The 14212-nt window shown below is 37.4% G+C and overlaps 2 protein-coding genes across 3 annotated transcripts in view; one reads left to right on the plus strand and one right to left on the minus strand.

The window, feature by feature from the left end:
* The first annotated feature begins 1 nt into the window (after window position 1).
* LOC137273254 (mediator of RNA polymerase II transcription subunit 22-like) lies at window positions 2-6210 on the plus strand. 2 transcript variants are annotated; one of them, XM_067805791.1, is made up of 4 exons: window positions 2-158; window positions 481-666; window positions 1485-1565; window positions 5150-6210. In XM_067805791.1, exons 2-4 carry the CDS (start codon window positions 541-543, stop codon window positions 5366-5368), a joined length of 426 nt encoding a protein of 141 aa, XP_067661892.1. In that variant the 5' UTR covers window positions 2-158; window positions 481-540; the 3' UTR covers window positions 5369-6210. The 2 variants fall into 2 exon arrangements, with proteins under 2 accessions (XP_067661892.1, XP_067661894.1); XM_067805793.1 differs by having other exon boundaries at window positions 2-128.
* Window positions 6211-6989: 779 nt separating this feature from the next.
* Window positions 6990-14212, minus strand: part of LOC137273775 (serine/threonine kinase-like domain-containing protein STKLD1) — a 37952-nt gene continuing 30729 nt past the window's right edge. Inside the window, exons 18-19 of the mRNA XM_067806620.1 lie at window positions 12105-12187; window positions 6990-11389 (exon numbers count right to left, since the gene is read on the minus strand). Coding sequence (XP_067662721.1) covers window positions 11330-11389; window positions 12105-12187 — 143 coding nt within the window. The 3' untranslated portion in view covers window positions 6990-11329. The remainder of the gene's footprint in view (window positions 11390-12104; window positions 12188-14212) is intronic.

The following is a 14212-nucleotide window of genomic DNA, read 5'->3' on the forward strand; positions in this document are numbered from 1 at the left end:
CGTTGTTTGTCGTAGACCACGAGATTAAAGGGAGCTAATTTACAATGCGTTTCCGGCTTCAAATCTGATGTCTGAATATTGAATCATGTGGAAGTCTTGTCCAAGTCCTACCACCAAGGCGTAACTGTGTAATATGCGACTTTTATTTGTTATTCCAGGTGACTAATGTATTTTCCCTCTGTACTTGCATGCATGTATAAAATCTCATAAATCTCACAAACTATTTCAAGACAGTGTTTAGTTCAGCCTTGGCAGGAACACGACGTTTAGCTAGCTGAACTAGACAGTGTTGTGAAGTCCGGAAAAGAGATTAGCTTCGCCTAATGATGTGAATGACAATCCACAACTTCTAGGCTCGACCTGTATCAGATTTGTATTCATTTTGAACCTGGAAAACTAATATCATGCATTGGTATTAAATACTCCATTCTTTATTCTTCCATAATGTGTTTAACAGAGATAAATTTTTGTAAATTTCAGGTACAGGACTCTGACAATAATTATTTTCAACCATTTGTGCTTGTACCCTTGATCTGAATCATGTCTCAGCATGCACGGTCAATGCCTCAGAGTAAAGATGCTCTTCTGAAGTCCTACACCAAACGTTTGAAAGATGACATCCGTTCCATGTTGGACAACTTTACAGAGATTATAAAGTTGGCACGTGTAAGTAAGATAGGGACTTTATTTCAACGTAAGCTGGTTGTTGTTTTTTCAGTACAAGTTTCATTTGTCAGGTACATATGCCAAACATAACCAGTTTTCACAAACCATACATGTAACAGGGCATGGAGTCATCCCACAGAGGATATCCTTACTTTGTGAGCTTGCTGAAGGGGTTCTTTGGTCACGTGGACAAGGCGTCCAGCTTCAGATCAATGGATTAAATGCTGACACTGGACTTGGACGTTTTATGGCCACAACATACATATTATTATCTTAAGTTAACTAAGTTAAGTTTTGAAATTGAGATACCAAGTCATTTTAACTAAATACATGTAATATATTTTTTTTAAAAAAACCCAAGATACCAGGTTTTGTGATAGAGAAAATATACACATAAACAAATTGTTTAATCAATATACACAGTTATTTTAATAATATATAAGATTGTTTAATCATGACATTTAATATTTTGGAGAAGTTGCTAAATATTTAATGGAAATGAAATAGTGTAAGAATAATTTTAGTTTCATGCCGCATTGACAAAATGATTGAGCAATATTCCAGCTAAATTGCAGTCTGTAAATAATCAAGTCTGGACCAGACAATCCCATGATCAACATCATGAGCGTTAATATTCGAGATTTGGGACTGATGACATATGCCAGTGAAGTCAGCTAACCTTACCACCCAGTCTTGTTAGTCATTGTAAATGAATAGTCATAAAAGTCGAGATGCCTTTCCTGCAGTTGTGCCTTCTTTAATTTAACATGTTTAATATAGCATGAAGGCTCGTATTTGGTCATCTTCATTTTCATCAGCTTGAAGAGGATTCACAGATATCCCGTACAACCCAGAGTGAACAGGACCAGTATGAGATGCAGGTCCGAGCAGCCAACATTGTAAGTTGTCAGCCATATTAAGCTCACTTACGTGGATTAATCGATTGAGTGACGAAATAATTGATTAACACTGCGCTCAGCAATATTCCAGCTATATGGCATGGTCTGTAAATAATCCAGTTTGAACCAGACAATCCCATTATCAACAACGTAAGCATCAATCTACTGGGATACAATGACATGTGAACCAAGTCAGCGATTCTGACCACCCTGCACCTTCAGTCACCTCTTATGACAAACCTGGGTTACTGAAGACCAGCTGTAACCCAGATCTTCATGGATCTCACCTGGATGTAAAGGAAAGGGCAGTGTGAACTATTGTGTGCTGTCATCTAAGCCTTTCTAACGTGCCACGATTCAGTGTTGAGTGTTTCATCCCTTGGCTGCAACATGATTGTGGGTTCAAAGTGTCTTGGTCAAAATGGCCATACTTCAAAGTGACAAAATGGCTACAGAAAAGTCAAAATGGCCACAAACCCCTAGTCAAAATGGCCATACCCAATATGCTTTTGAATTATTTACTGGTAAACACATATAAGATGATCCACGACCTGACAAATGACCCCAATTTGCATACTTGGGAACACCCCATAGAACGATCCACTTGAAACAAGAGGGAGACAGGTTGTCTGATAAATATCAAGAAGTTCATTTTCCCCGTGCGTTTCACGCATGAATTGTTATAGCACACTCGATTTGGGAACAGGTACAATCCCAACGAATTGAATCAACACAATATACTGAGCAAAGATGTTTAGGACCACCGATCCATTTCACGAAGCAAATGACATTTTCCTGGTTTTTTTTAAACAAAATTGTTGAATATCTAGAATGCTTGTCAATGCCCCAATCATCTATTTGTCTTCGTCTTAACTAAAGGTTAGCGTGGAATATCAGTATCTTATGCCTGAAATTGCAGTCTTATCATTCGAAGGAATATGCAGTGTTGTTTTAATGGGTAAAGTTGACTTTTCATCCGCTAAATATTACATAGATGATAACTACATATAGTTAATTGTGTTTCGTTTAACTTTTTAATATGTTAAAAGTTATCTGTTACTGAATGGTGGTGGCTAAATCAGAGTAGCAAGGGGGAAATATTTTTATCCCATAATTTTGTACCTATTTCTCTGTACGCGCTGATTTTCGTCCATAATTCCGCTGGTGATCGACCGGGAATACATATCTTGGAAATTTATATAACCGGTTCCAGAGAAATGGTTAGTATTCAAATAATATTTCCAAATTTCTGTCATATTTTTATTATGGTCTCAAAAATTGTATACAGAAAACTGAAAATACCTTTTAACATTGATAAGTCAGTGAGAAATATCTTTGTACACAAATTTGTCGGTTTGGGGATTACTCAGTACCAGACTCAGTAGATTTATCAGTGACTAAAAAAATATAAAATACAGACAACTCACCAAAGATTACTCTCTTTTTTTTATGACAAAGTATGGGAACAGTAAAAACCTGATATAGTATGTGTCAATTATTATGCAAGACACAACAATGCTGGAAAATTAGGCGGACTTACTGATTTACGCTTTAATTATCACTCTCTGAATCAGTCTCGGTGTCTGAATCACTTGCAAGTCCTATGTCAATCACTAGTCTGTCAATTTCCCTTTCTACTGCGATTTCGCGTTGCCAGTAACCATCTTCAATTGTTTTAACATGTTTACAACATTCCGACCATTCTTTTGCACCGATTGCAGACATCCTTTCATTTATCGCAACTCTAAAGGAACTTTTTGTGAACTACAAGTTTTGTGAAGCAACATAATTTTTCACATTTGCCCAAATTAACTCAATTGGGCTTAGTTCTGCGTGGTATGGAGGGAGACGTAGTACATCATAACCATGTTGCTTCAACATCGTGTCTGCTCTGTAGACAGGGCCCGATTTGTTGGATTTTGCAAGAAACAATAGTTCGGCTTTAAGCATTTTCTCATCAAATGAGATATTGTGCCTTTGTAGCCATGCTTTTATGTCATCTTTTCTGTTGGCGGTTGGCGGACATTTGTCCACTTGCTTGCTATGATATGGTGCATTATCCATAACGATGACAGAGTACAGTGGAGGCTTTGGGATCAACTTTTCCTGGAACCATTTGGAAAAATTATCCAAGTTCATCTCGTCATGATAGTCTGCTGATTTCAGTTTGGAATAAAAAACAAACAAAGCATTTGAAACAAAACCGTTTTCACCCTCTGCATGAACCACAATAAGCCAAGGTCTGGTGCCAGACAGAGGTCGAAACCCATTCATTACGACTTCACCCTCAAGTTGCCAACACTTTGGGACAATGTGGTGTACATGCAACCATGTTTCATCGTTACAGATGAGTGTTCAATTTTCTTCTCTGTATTTCTTTATTGCACGCAAATATTGCAAATACTTGAAAACAATGTCTTTACGTTCCATTAAAAGTTTACGGTTTGACTGCGTTTTTTGCCACCTAAACCCCACGTCTTTGAGATTTTTTTGAAAACTTTCCTTAGAATCCTTGTAGTTCAACTGGCACTTTGCCATATCATACATCGTATCCAGAGTGGGTAGTTTTTTTTTACACCATATAAACTTTGTACAAATTGACGGACTGCACACTGGTTGAAATCATAAAGTTTGTAACTGCAAGTTTTGGGTTTGCGCAACTTGGTGGGACCAATAAATGTAGGTCCACTAGCACTCCTACCACCTTCTGCCTTAATGCGCTTTATAGTTGCCGTTGAGAGTCCAGTACCAAGGCTACTGTGTAAAAGAGAATCTGCTTTGGTTGCACAATGTTTGTCCATATACATGATAACACTGTATGCTATCTCCCTTGCCTGAGAATGAACTATTTGCCCATGTTTTCCTAACTTGGACATTTTTTACTACAACTGAAATCTGTTTAACAGTATTGAGACAGGTGTAAAACAGTTGCGACACAGGTGTTAATCAGAAGCGGTGTTGATTTCATGTCACGATTAGCATGTATTGCACGTGCATAATCGTCAAGCTACCTGTAGCAGCCAAGTGTACTCGCCCAATTCGCCTCTCTTGTCACAAATGCATTTAGTGCGCAGGATCATCTAATGTGTGTCTAGCAGTAGATGTTCCATTCAGAATTTTACTCACTCAAAAACTGACTTGCAGCTGGTGCAAATTTGATGAATAACTAGTTTGTACTTTGTAATTTTTGGTTGCACCAGTGCATGAAACAAGCAGTAAATTGAGCCAAGAGGCTTTGTGGGGAAACTTAGTTATTAAAGCATTCACTTGTCATGCCGAAGACCAAGGTTTGATTCCCCTCATGGGTACAATACTTGAAGCCCAGATGTCCCTGCCAGAATATTGCTGGAATATTCCCTAAAGCATCGTAAAACCACTCACTCACTGGAATCCTGTTTTGGTCTGATTATGTGGGCACATGCCCATTCTTTTGGTTTCATCAAAGTTTGAGGCCTGCATCAGTTAAAACTTTCCTCCTCAAGTAAACTAATATACATGATCTAACTGGAATACTGTTTTCAAGCAGTATTAGACCCACTAACTCAGTTCCATTGTTTATGTGATGCATCTTTTCCCCTTTTCAGGTGAGAGCAGGCGAATCTCTGATGAAACTTGTGTCAGATTTAAAGCAGTTTTTGATCTTGAATGACTTTCCATCGGTGAATGAGTCAATCTCTCAGAACACACAGCTATACAAACACATGCAGGGTGAGGTTGACGCTAAACTCATGGTCCTCCGAGATGAGATGGCCACGGATCTGTACGAGCTGGAAGACGAGTATTACTCTTCTGTCTATAAATAGCAATTTGAGGTCATGGTCATACAATGGTATGAAAGTCAATTTCCTTTCTTGCTTCTGGGTTATTTAAAGTCAAGCTGGTATACATGTATAGGAAATTAAAATCAAATTTGAGCTTAGTGTATTATATAGAATTATTTCAGAGTAATCCGGGTGTGAAGAGCCATGGCATAAATTCTTAGACTTGTCTTGAGTGTCTGAATTTGTATTTTGCCTTGGACTTGAAAATGTGCCTTAGCAAGGCATTATATCTTTTCAAGCTGTCCTCAAGTCAAGTAAATCAACCAACATCAAATATTCATATGAAGTTGCACAAAAGAAAAAAAATTGTCCACAAGAAGCGACTAGTAGGATTGAATGGTCAGGACTGATGACTTAGTTAATGCATGTCATCATATCCTGATTGGATAGTTCGGTGTTCATGATATCAATCACTGGTTTGTCTGGGCCAGACTCAATTATTTACAAACTGCCATCACATAGCTGGAAAGGTGCCGAGTGTGGCATTATAGAGGCACCCAAAGCAGAGAGTTACCTCCCTTCCAGTAATATGTCATTAGTGCTGACTATGCAAAATGTCCATATCAGTTCCAACCTGAAGGGTCTGAATTATCATAATATGGAAAAGAGATGAACTAGGATGCAGTTCATGCATCAAGTTGAGAGGTAAATGAGTGAATCAAATAGGTTTTTTTTAAGCATTTACTACTGATATATGATAATTTGAGTACAGGGTATTCTTTTGTATTGACCATGTATTTCAACATCACAGCATTTGATAACATCCTTATATGATGTGTACATGTTCATTGTAAATATCATCAATGAATAAATCATCTACAGTACATATTTGTATTTGTTCTGATTCTTCATCCCATCTTCTTAGAAAGATGCCCATGTTGTCAGTCACTGAAGTGTCTGGTCCAGATTCATTTTTTTGCAGACAGACCACTTTCATATGGTGTCTTTCTGTGTGCAGTATTAAACAACAAACAGTCATCATGCAGGGGAGGTATTTTCTTGATGGAACAGTTAGTTGAAACGTATGTTGTCAGTAGAAAGGTTTAATTAAGTGGGGAGGAATGTTGGTTAGATCTCATGGAACTTACATTTCATATTTTATCTGAAAATAAACTGCATCTGCATCATACGCATCACTGATTCATCAGTTAATCTGATTAATGTAATAGAGGTTCGTGTAGACCATATAATGTCCAATTTCAAATTCAACCAGCTGATTTTCAGATGTATCAGAACTTGCCATTGTAAGCTCCCAGCTCATGTTGACATGAAGCTTATGTGTTGGTGTTCAGGTTGCCCAAGACATTGTCAACTCTTTCAGGGTAGCGAGTGAGCTGAAAGTGTCTGCTCATCATGCCTAGACCCGAACTCGCTCTCCCATATGAATGTTGGGTAAAACACATTTCTGGTATCCCCTGCCATGATATAGCAGGAATATATTCCAAAGTAGTGTAAAACCCAACTTGAATATTCCACTGTTCACTGTAGATTTTGTGTGAGCAGAAATGAAGAACTTTAAACCAAAAAACTACATCTTCAACAATGAAAGGATTAGTGTGACTTTGAATATTCAGCAAGTAATAAACAACAAAGGTCAACTTCCAAAAATGGCTTTATTTATCAGTAAAGTTAAACTGTTAGGTGAGTTCAAAGCAAGAATTACTGTTTGCTGATTGGACAAAACCTGAGATCACAGTCACATGATAGGGACACTTGCCAGAGAATTCAGTCTACCACAAACCAGTAACCTGGAGCATACTGTACAGCTTCAGTCTATGGATACTGTATGATCAGAAACTCAACCTGTTATGCACAAGCAAATCCTTGTATATGTGAAGGAAATTTACTCTTTACAGTACTACTGATGGACCTCCTCTACTAAATCAGGGTCAAGATTTTATATCTATAGCTCTGACAAGACACGGTCATGCACTGCATCCCAAGTATTAGGATGGGACCCATTTATCAGGCCAAGAGTAACACAGACTGACCCAGATGAAGTACAAGGATGTGTCCACTTTATAATACAATTCAGGCTGGAGTTACCTACCCTTGGGTCAGGCAGTCTTATTCAGTATTAACTGGGATGGGATTCCTACACCATGGGTCAGGCACCCATTACTGTGTATATGGACGGGCCTCATTCATTTACTAATAGAGCTGGGACTCGTACACCATGTGTGAGGTACACTCCCTTAACTATATACATGTATTAGGATGGGATTCCCTACACTAAGGGTCAGACACCTGTTATTAATATTAGGCAAATTACTATGTATTAGGATGAAGGGCCTTTCAGTGATGAATTGGGTTGGGATTTCCTATGCTATGGGTCAAGCAACTATGTGATAGGATGTTGCCACTCTGCTTCTGATTAAGACAGGGATTTCTCTTGGTGTGCTAGGGTCAAGTTTACCCTTACTTCAAGCACCAGGAGATAGCCTGTGACAGACTGACTCAGGCATGGACAGACTGAATAAGGCTAATGGTTAAAGCTATTATGGCTAGTGTTAATACTATCAAGATCATATGAAAACATATTACAACAGTCAAAACAACACCCAATAACAAAATAGTTGGTTATAGACACTTTCATACAATTCTGTTACAAACAAGAAACACAAGATAGAAAATGCTAATGTTCCTAACACTGATCATAGACCAGTAATCAGTCCCAGTGTAATAAGGTTCCACAAAGGTTATTTAAACCATTATACCATTTAGGCCAGTCTACACCTTCCATAGTGTGCCTCCTTTTCATTGCTGAATGTTCTTGTCATGATATGGTGTGGGGGCACGCACGCACGCACGCACGCACGCACGCACGCACGCACGCACGCACGCACGCACGCACGCACGCACGCACGCACGCACGCACGCACGCACGCACGCACGCACGCACGCACGCACCTCTTATGTAAAATACTGCATCCGCATGGCGACTTTCTTGTAGCATTTTTAAGATCTAGTACCATTTTTGTGTAGTTTCATGAAACTGATAGAGTGAAACAAAGTTAAACAAACCTGCATAAACACTTCAAGTTATCTGATATCCATTATGGTAACTAAAGGAGTATGAAGGGACCAATCCTTTACTTCAATACATCTGTACATTTACACAACAGTGTTTGACTATATAGTAATATTTTATGAAGACTAACAGAGCTCAAACATCCCTCTATGTTGTCTTGGAGCACGTCCCCCTCAAGATGAAACTGACTGGTTTGATTAGACACTCTCAAGCAAGGCATTCATTGATTCTAATTGATCAATATGTCTCTGGAATCAGTGACGAATATTCTCGATGTGGCTATACATATCACAGAATGCTTCTACCACACTCACAAACACATGAACAAGCTGCAAATCCCAATAAGGATGTCCAGACTCTTTGGCTACACAAATGAGTTATACAGTGATGGTGATATAGGAAAATTAAACACACATTAGATAGGACAATGAAAAACACAGTACCACGTTGACACCTTACAATGATCTTGTTAATGCAGATCCATCTACTTCTGTAGCTCGAAGATCTGATTTTAATATATTCATAGTTTTTGCGTAATAACTGTATGTTTTGATGTCAGTATATTAATCCTGTGTCTGTTTAAGTACACAAAGGGAGTGTGAATTACTACTCAGGTCCAATTTGAAAAATATCAATGGCCACAATAGCCATACCCTAATATCAGTCTTACTAACAGTATTAACCATAACTAATAGCTTCAGGAACTCATAATAACATTGCTTGTAAATTCTAAAACTGTCTTTTCTTACTTAGGCCTGGTACAACTATATGTGGTTGGTCTCTTCTATCACAGGCACTTGGCCATATTACATAATGCTTATGAAAAACAGTACTGCATATGTAGATAAATAACACACACCACATTAAATGAAAACAAAAATGAAAGAACTCTGTAAGGCTTACATGACACAACATTTACATAATTCTATGTAGGGAGAAATTATTGGAAGGTAATGCTATTTTGATACCCAAGGTGCAAATGAAGAAATTCAAAGAATTTAGACTCTGGTCTAGTCTGTCTCCCAGAAAGAGAGAATACATGAAAAAGTGAACTCGGTTTAGAATTGTCTGACAAGTCTAGATTCCCTCATCTCATGTCATGAAGTATTATTCTGGGCTCCATTTTGTAGAAACAAACACATTTTGGTTAGTTATATACTCTTAATGGTCAGTGTTTAGAATCAACAATAAGATACACATACCTTTTGTACCTTTTTGGGTTATTTTAAACCAATACTGCGTTAATGCAGACTAAGGGTTGGTGAAACAGATACAGTGGCCCTGATCAGGCATATGTCATGAAAGGATGGATGAATGTCTGTACAGATGATAGAATGCACACATTTATTAAGTCAATGGTAAAACATAATTTCACTGTTTCAGGGCTGCTTGGAAAAAGTGGGGCCTTAATTGAGAACATTATTTCATATTTGATGGAAAAAACCATCTTGATGACATGCTAACAAACTATAACAGAAAGCTATTTGTGTGAGTGGTGAATTCATAAACATTGCTTGAATTGTGTGTTGAAGGTTGTTCAATCCAGTTAGGATTGCAAGTTATATAGGCACTTCATTTCATGATTGTACTACAATGTGTAACAGAACACTGATAGTCTCATAATGGATACAAAACTCACCATTAAACAAAACATTTTCACATAAAATATTATATGAAATTCTCAGAAATAACAGCTTGAGCAAAACCAACTGGCCCAAGAAACCAACTTGTTGCAATACAAATGACAAATGAAACAAAACTGTCAAATCTCAAAAACAAATTTCCATGAAAAAAGACAATACAAACATTGCCATAAATGATATTGACCAAATATCCTAAAATAACCATAAACAATGTATAGTGTATATTCTAAAACATTCTTCACATTCTCAGATCAACACACTATCGCAACAAATGCAAGTCCACCATCCAATATAAGAAGGGGATATTCCATTTTGCAAGCATGCCACTAGCCAGTGCCAGTGAGAAAAAAAGTCATACATCCATACAGATGAAACATTTCCAAAGGAATAGAACAAATTGTCACATTCTCCCTTCATTTCTCTTCATCATTTGTTCCCTCCTTGGCTTCATGTACATTTTATCAATCTTGTATATACAATATCCCCCACTCTTTTTTAATGGTATATTTACCTCATCTTTCATCCAAGTGAGATGTTACAGGTTCTGTTGTTCTTACCTACCTGCATCACAAACTCATTTGAAAATCAGCAGTAGGGGTTAGAGACCATAACACACCTGCACCTGATAATGGTTTCCTTTAGACTTAGACAAAGAAATTACTGGTTATCCATACATTTGTAAATTCACAGACAAGGGATCGGAATATCTCTGAAACTGCTCTCACAGATGTCACACCAAGTTGAATGGCCTGTTCTTACCAACTGTATACATGTAGTTGTTTGAAAGTTTGCTAGGCAGTCTTTAGCAGCCAGATGTCATCCATGACAAGCTGCCCATACTTGATTGAAGGTGAAGGTCATTGTCCATAGTGACTCAAATAGAATAGTTTAAAAAATTTCTCTATGGAACTGTGAAACCCATATTTGTTTGCATTATTTCAATAAAAACAACTATGGTAATATATGATATTGAATAACTTACAAGTTACGACAACTTGCATGTAATCTGTTCTTGTGAAATAATGTCGAAAAGTCATCACCTAACAACATGCTGGTAAACAAAACAATTATTATATGTCCAGGGGCCAACAGAAAATGAATCTTGGAATTAGATTAATATATTGGCCAAATTGAAATGATTCACACTAGTTGGCGAACATTTGGGAAATATTTTAATCCCTCTAACAACTTTCAGAGAGACATTACTGTTTCTGTGTTTATGATGCTAATGAAATGACAATGTGTGTGAGGCGAATTAAAGATGGCTGTTTATAATGGCTTGGTGGCTCCGAGCTTGCCCATGGCTACCTCACATGGCTTCATGATGTCCTGAAACACACAAACATGGAGTTGACAAGTGCAAGAGCTACAGAATGGTATCCTTTGGAAAAAAAACCCAAGGCCAAACCAATTGTTTTCTTGTTTTACAAAAACGCCCACCCTAAATCCATTGTAACAGAAACAATGTATTCAATTTCAGGCTCTGCAACACCAGCACGTATCAACTTCCTGACTACAAGGCCACAGACACCAAGCTAGTAGTCATATTTGTAGGTGCCCCACATTTAAACACTGAAATTTACATGAGAGTCCATATTTTCGTGTGCAAATAACAAATATGTATAGCGTGTACATAAGTATCTATTACCGCAAAGCTTTTATTGAAATAAATCATAGTTTCTTTGATGTCTGAACTCTCATATATCAAAATTAACATGTTTTGGAAAGATTCTCCTGATTCCAATAAGAAATATAATTCATATGATCTCTTTGAAAAACATTTATCTCAATCAAAGTGATAGATTTGAATCATTAACACAATACCATTTTAACGTGTAAAATGTACACATGCTATCTCTTATAGCTAAGTTTACGGCATGTGTCATACAAGAAACCAAGCATACAGGATCTTATATATATAAATAATTATCAGACAACATGGCAACAACACAAATACAACAGATCTTAACAAATGAACATCAAATGCTTTTCTTAAAAGTCACCAGTAGTTTTTACTGTTTCATGTTGCAAGTGCAGATCTTACCCTGTTGTCCCGGAAACGTTTGTGAACGGGGAGCAGTATGTGTGATCCCACCGCTAGGTGGCGCATTTCAGCATTCAAGTCATCTACAGTGTGACAAAGAGAGGCAAGGATAGAGACACACCACACACACAACACACTCGGTGCAGCAAGCCAGACGTCTAGTCTTTCTACATGAGGGAACTGAGGACTTCCCTGCTGACTTCTAGAAATAATGATAGATATTTTTCTCCCTTGTAAATACTGGATATCACATGCCTCTAAGTATTCCCTAATATGAAAGATAAGAGGTCTGGCTTGAATAAATCTGTTGTTGGTGTCACATAACAATAGTTCCTGAAACATGCTGCTGTAGCTGTTGCTGCTGTTGCTGCTACCCTGGATCGATCTACAATGATCAACCTTTATTCATTGACAACTATATGATACTGACATAGCACAGATAAATTTTACAAAAACAAAATCCCAATGAAAACTTTCAGATGAGAGTTATCAATCTACTAATTTCCTTCCGAAACATCTAATGATTTTCTCCTGGTGTGATCATGCCTACCATGGAGTACTGTTATGTAACCAAATACATGCAGTATCTGTGACATGTGAGGAAATGTTAGTGCAGAGCCATGCAAGCATCAATACAAACAGCATTAGATAGGGCTGGGTCACTGTGCCATAGGTTGCTGTGACCTAGTCAGTGTCACATTGACCCATACAGTATGCAGTGCCCAAGATGATACCAGATAATTCAAAAGTGGCCAGATGATATTAGTTATCCAGACAATATCAGAGTGACACTAACGTGTCATTAAAAACATTGTAATAGTAATCCACCTGATATATATACAATATCAATAACCCAGAATGTCAGTTACCAAGGTAATATCAGTGACCCACAGTTACCCAGATGATATCATTAACTAAGATGATATCATAGAAGATATCAAGCAGATGATAGTTACCCATGCAAGGTCAAAGTGACCCAGGTGATATAGTTTCCAAGGTGACAGTGACCCTGATATCATTAGCTACATGATATCACTATGGCCTAGACGATATCTTACTTAGTCAGATATCACAATGACATTACTATCTCATGCCAAAATTTACATCCCATAGAACAGATGATATCAAAGTGCCAGTGTAGAAAGTGAGTCCCTTGAGGCTGTAATGTAGTGATGTCAATACAAGAGCAATCTCCCCTTAATGTTTGTCAAGAGGACTATAAATTGAAAGCAAAACATGAATTGAAACTGGGTGAAAACCAGGCTCTCAAGAACGTCACTGAAACTACTTCAATAAAGTGTTCAGGTATCATTTTGTTGCTGGTGACTAAAACAGTGTATGAAATAATGTTCATCTGACTGCCAATGAGGGGCTCGATTTTTTCCAAACGTCTGGCTGGATTTTCGGTTTTTTCCTCAAAAACTGTCTCAACAGACAATGAATTGATAATGAGGAGGATGATAATATTTAGATTTGTCATACTGCAGGCCTTCGTAGGGAATTATATCTGAGTCTCTAGTTTGACAAGGGAATGCTTTAATCATTAGGCTATTCCACCTACTCAATAATATTATTTGTAGAACCATTTTCAATACCAACATTTGCGTAACAATTCAAAGGTTATGACATCACTTCCTGACCCCACTACATCAAGCCTCATGAAACAGTGCCATCACAACACACCAGGCCACACCATTCAATTTCAACCTGTTGATCTCACCTCATTCTTATTAAACTTCAACTGAATCTCTTTTATGAGAGCAGGTACTTTGAAGCTCAATAAATCCTTACAAATATCATCTACAAGAAAACATCATCAAACATATAAACAGGATTCAGAGAAATTAGTTGTAAGTACATCCCCTATTCAAGGGGAACATTTTTCTTAAGTTGTAACTGTTACACAAAAGTACAAAAGTAACAGTAAAAAAGCAACATGCATGTTCAAAGAGTTCAACATGCATTTTGACAGAAAGAATCAAAAGATGCTTGATTGATGTTTGGTGAAAAATAGGATCTGAAACTCAAATCAAGCTCTGAATCTCTTTACACACAAACATGAAATGATAACTTGTGCCCAATCCTTTTCTTAATGAATAAAATATATT

Source organism: Haliotis asinina, chromosome 2, assembly GCF_037392515.1.
Source record: "Haliotis asinina isolate JCU_RB_2024 chromosome 2, JCU_Hal_asi_v2, whole genome shotgun sequence".
In the NCBI taxonomy this organism is placed as follows: Eukaryota; Metazoa; Mollusca; class Gastropoda; order Lepetellida; family Haliotidae; genus Haliotis; species Haliotis asinina.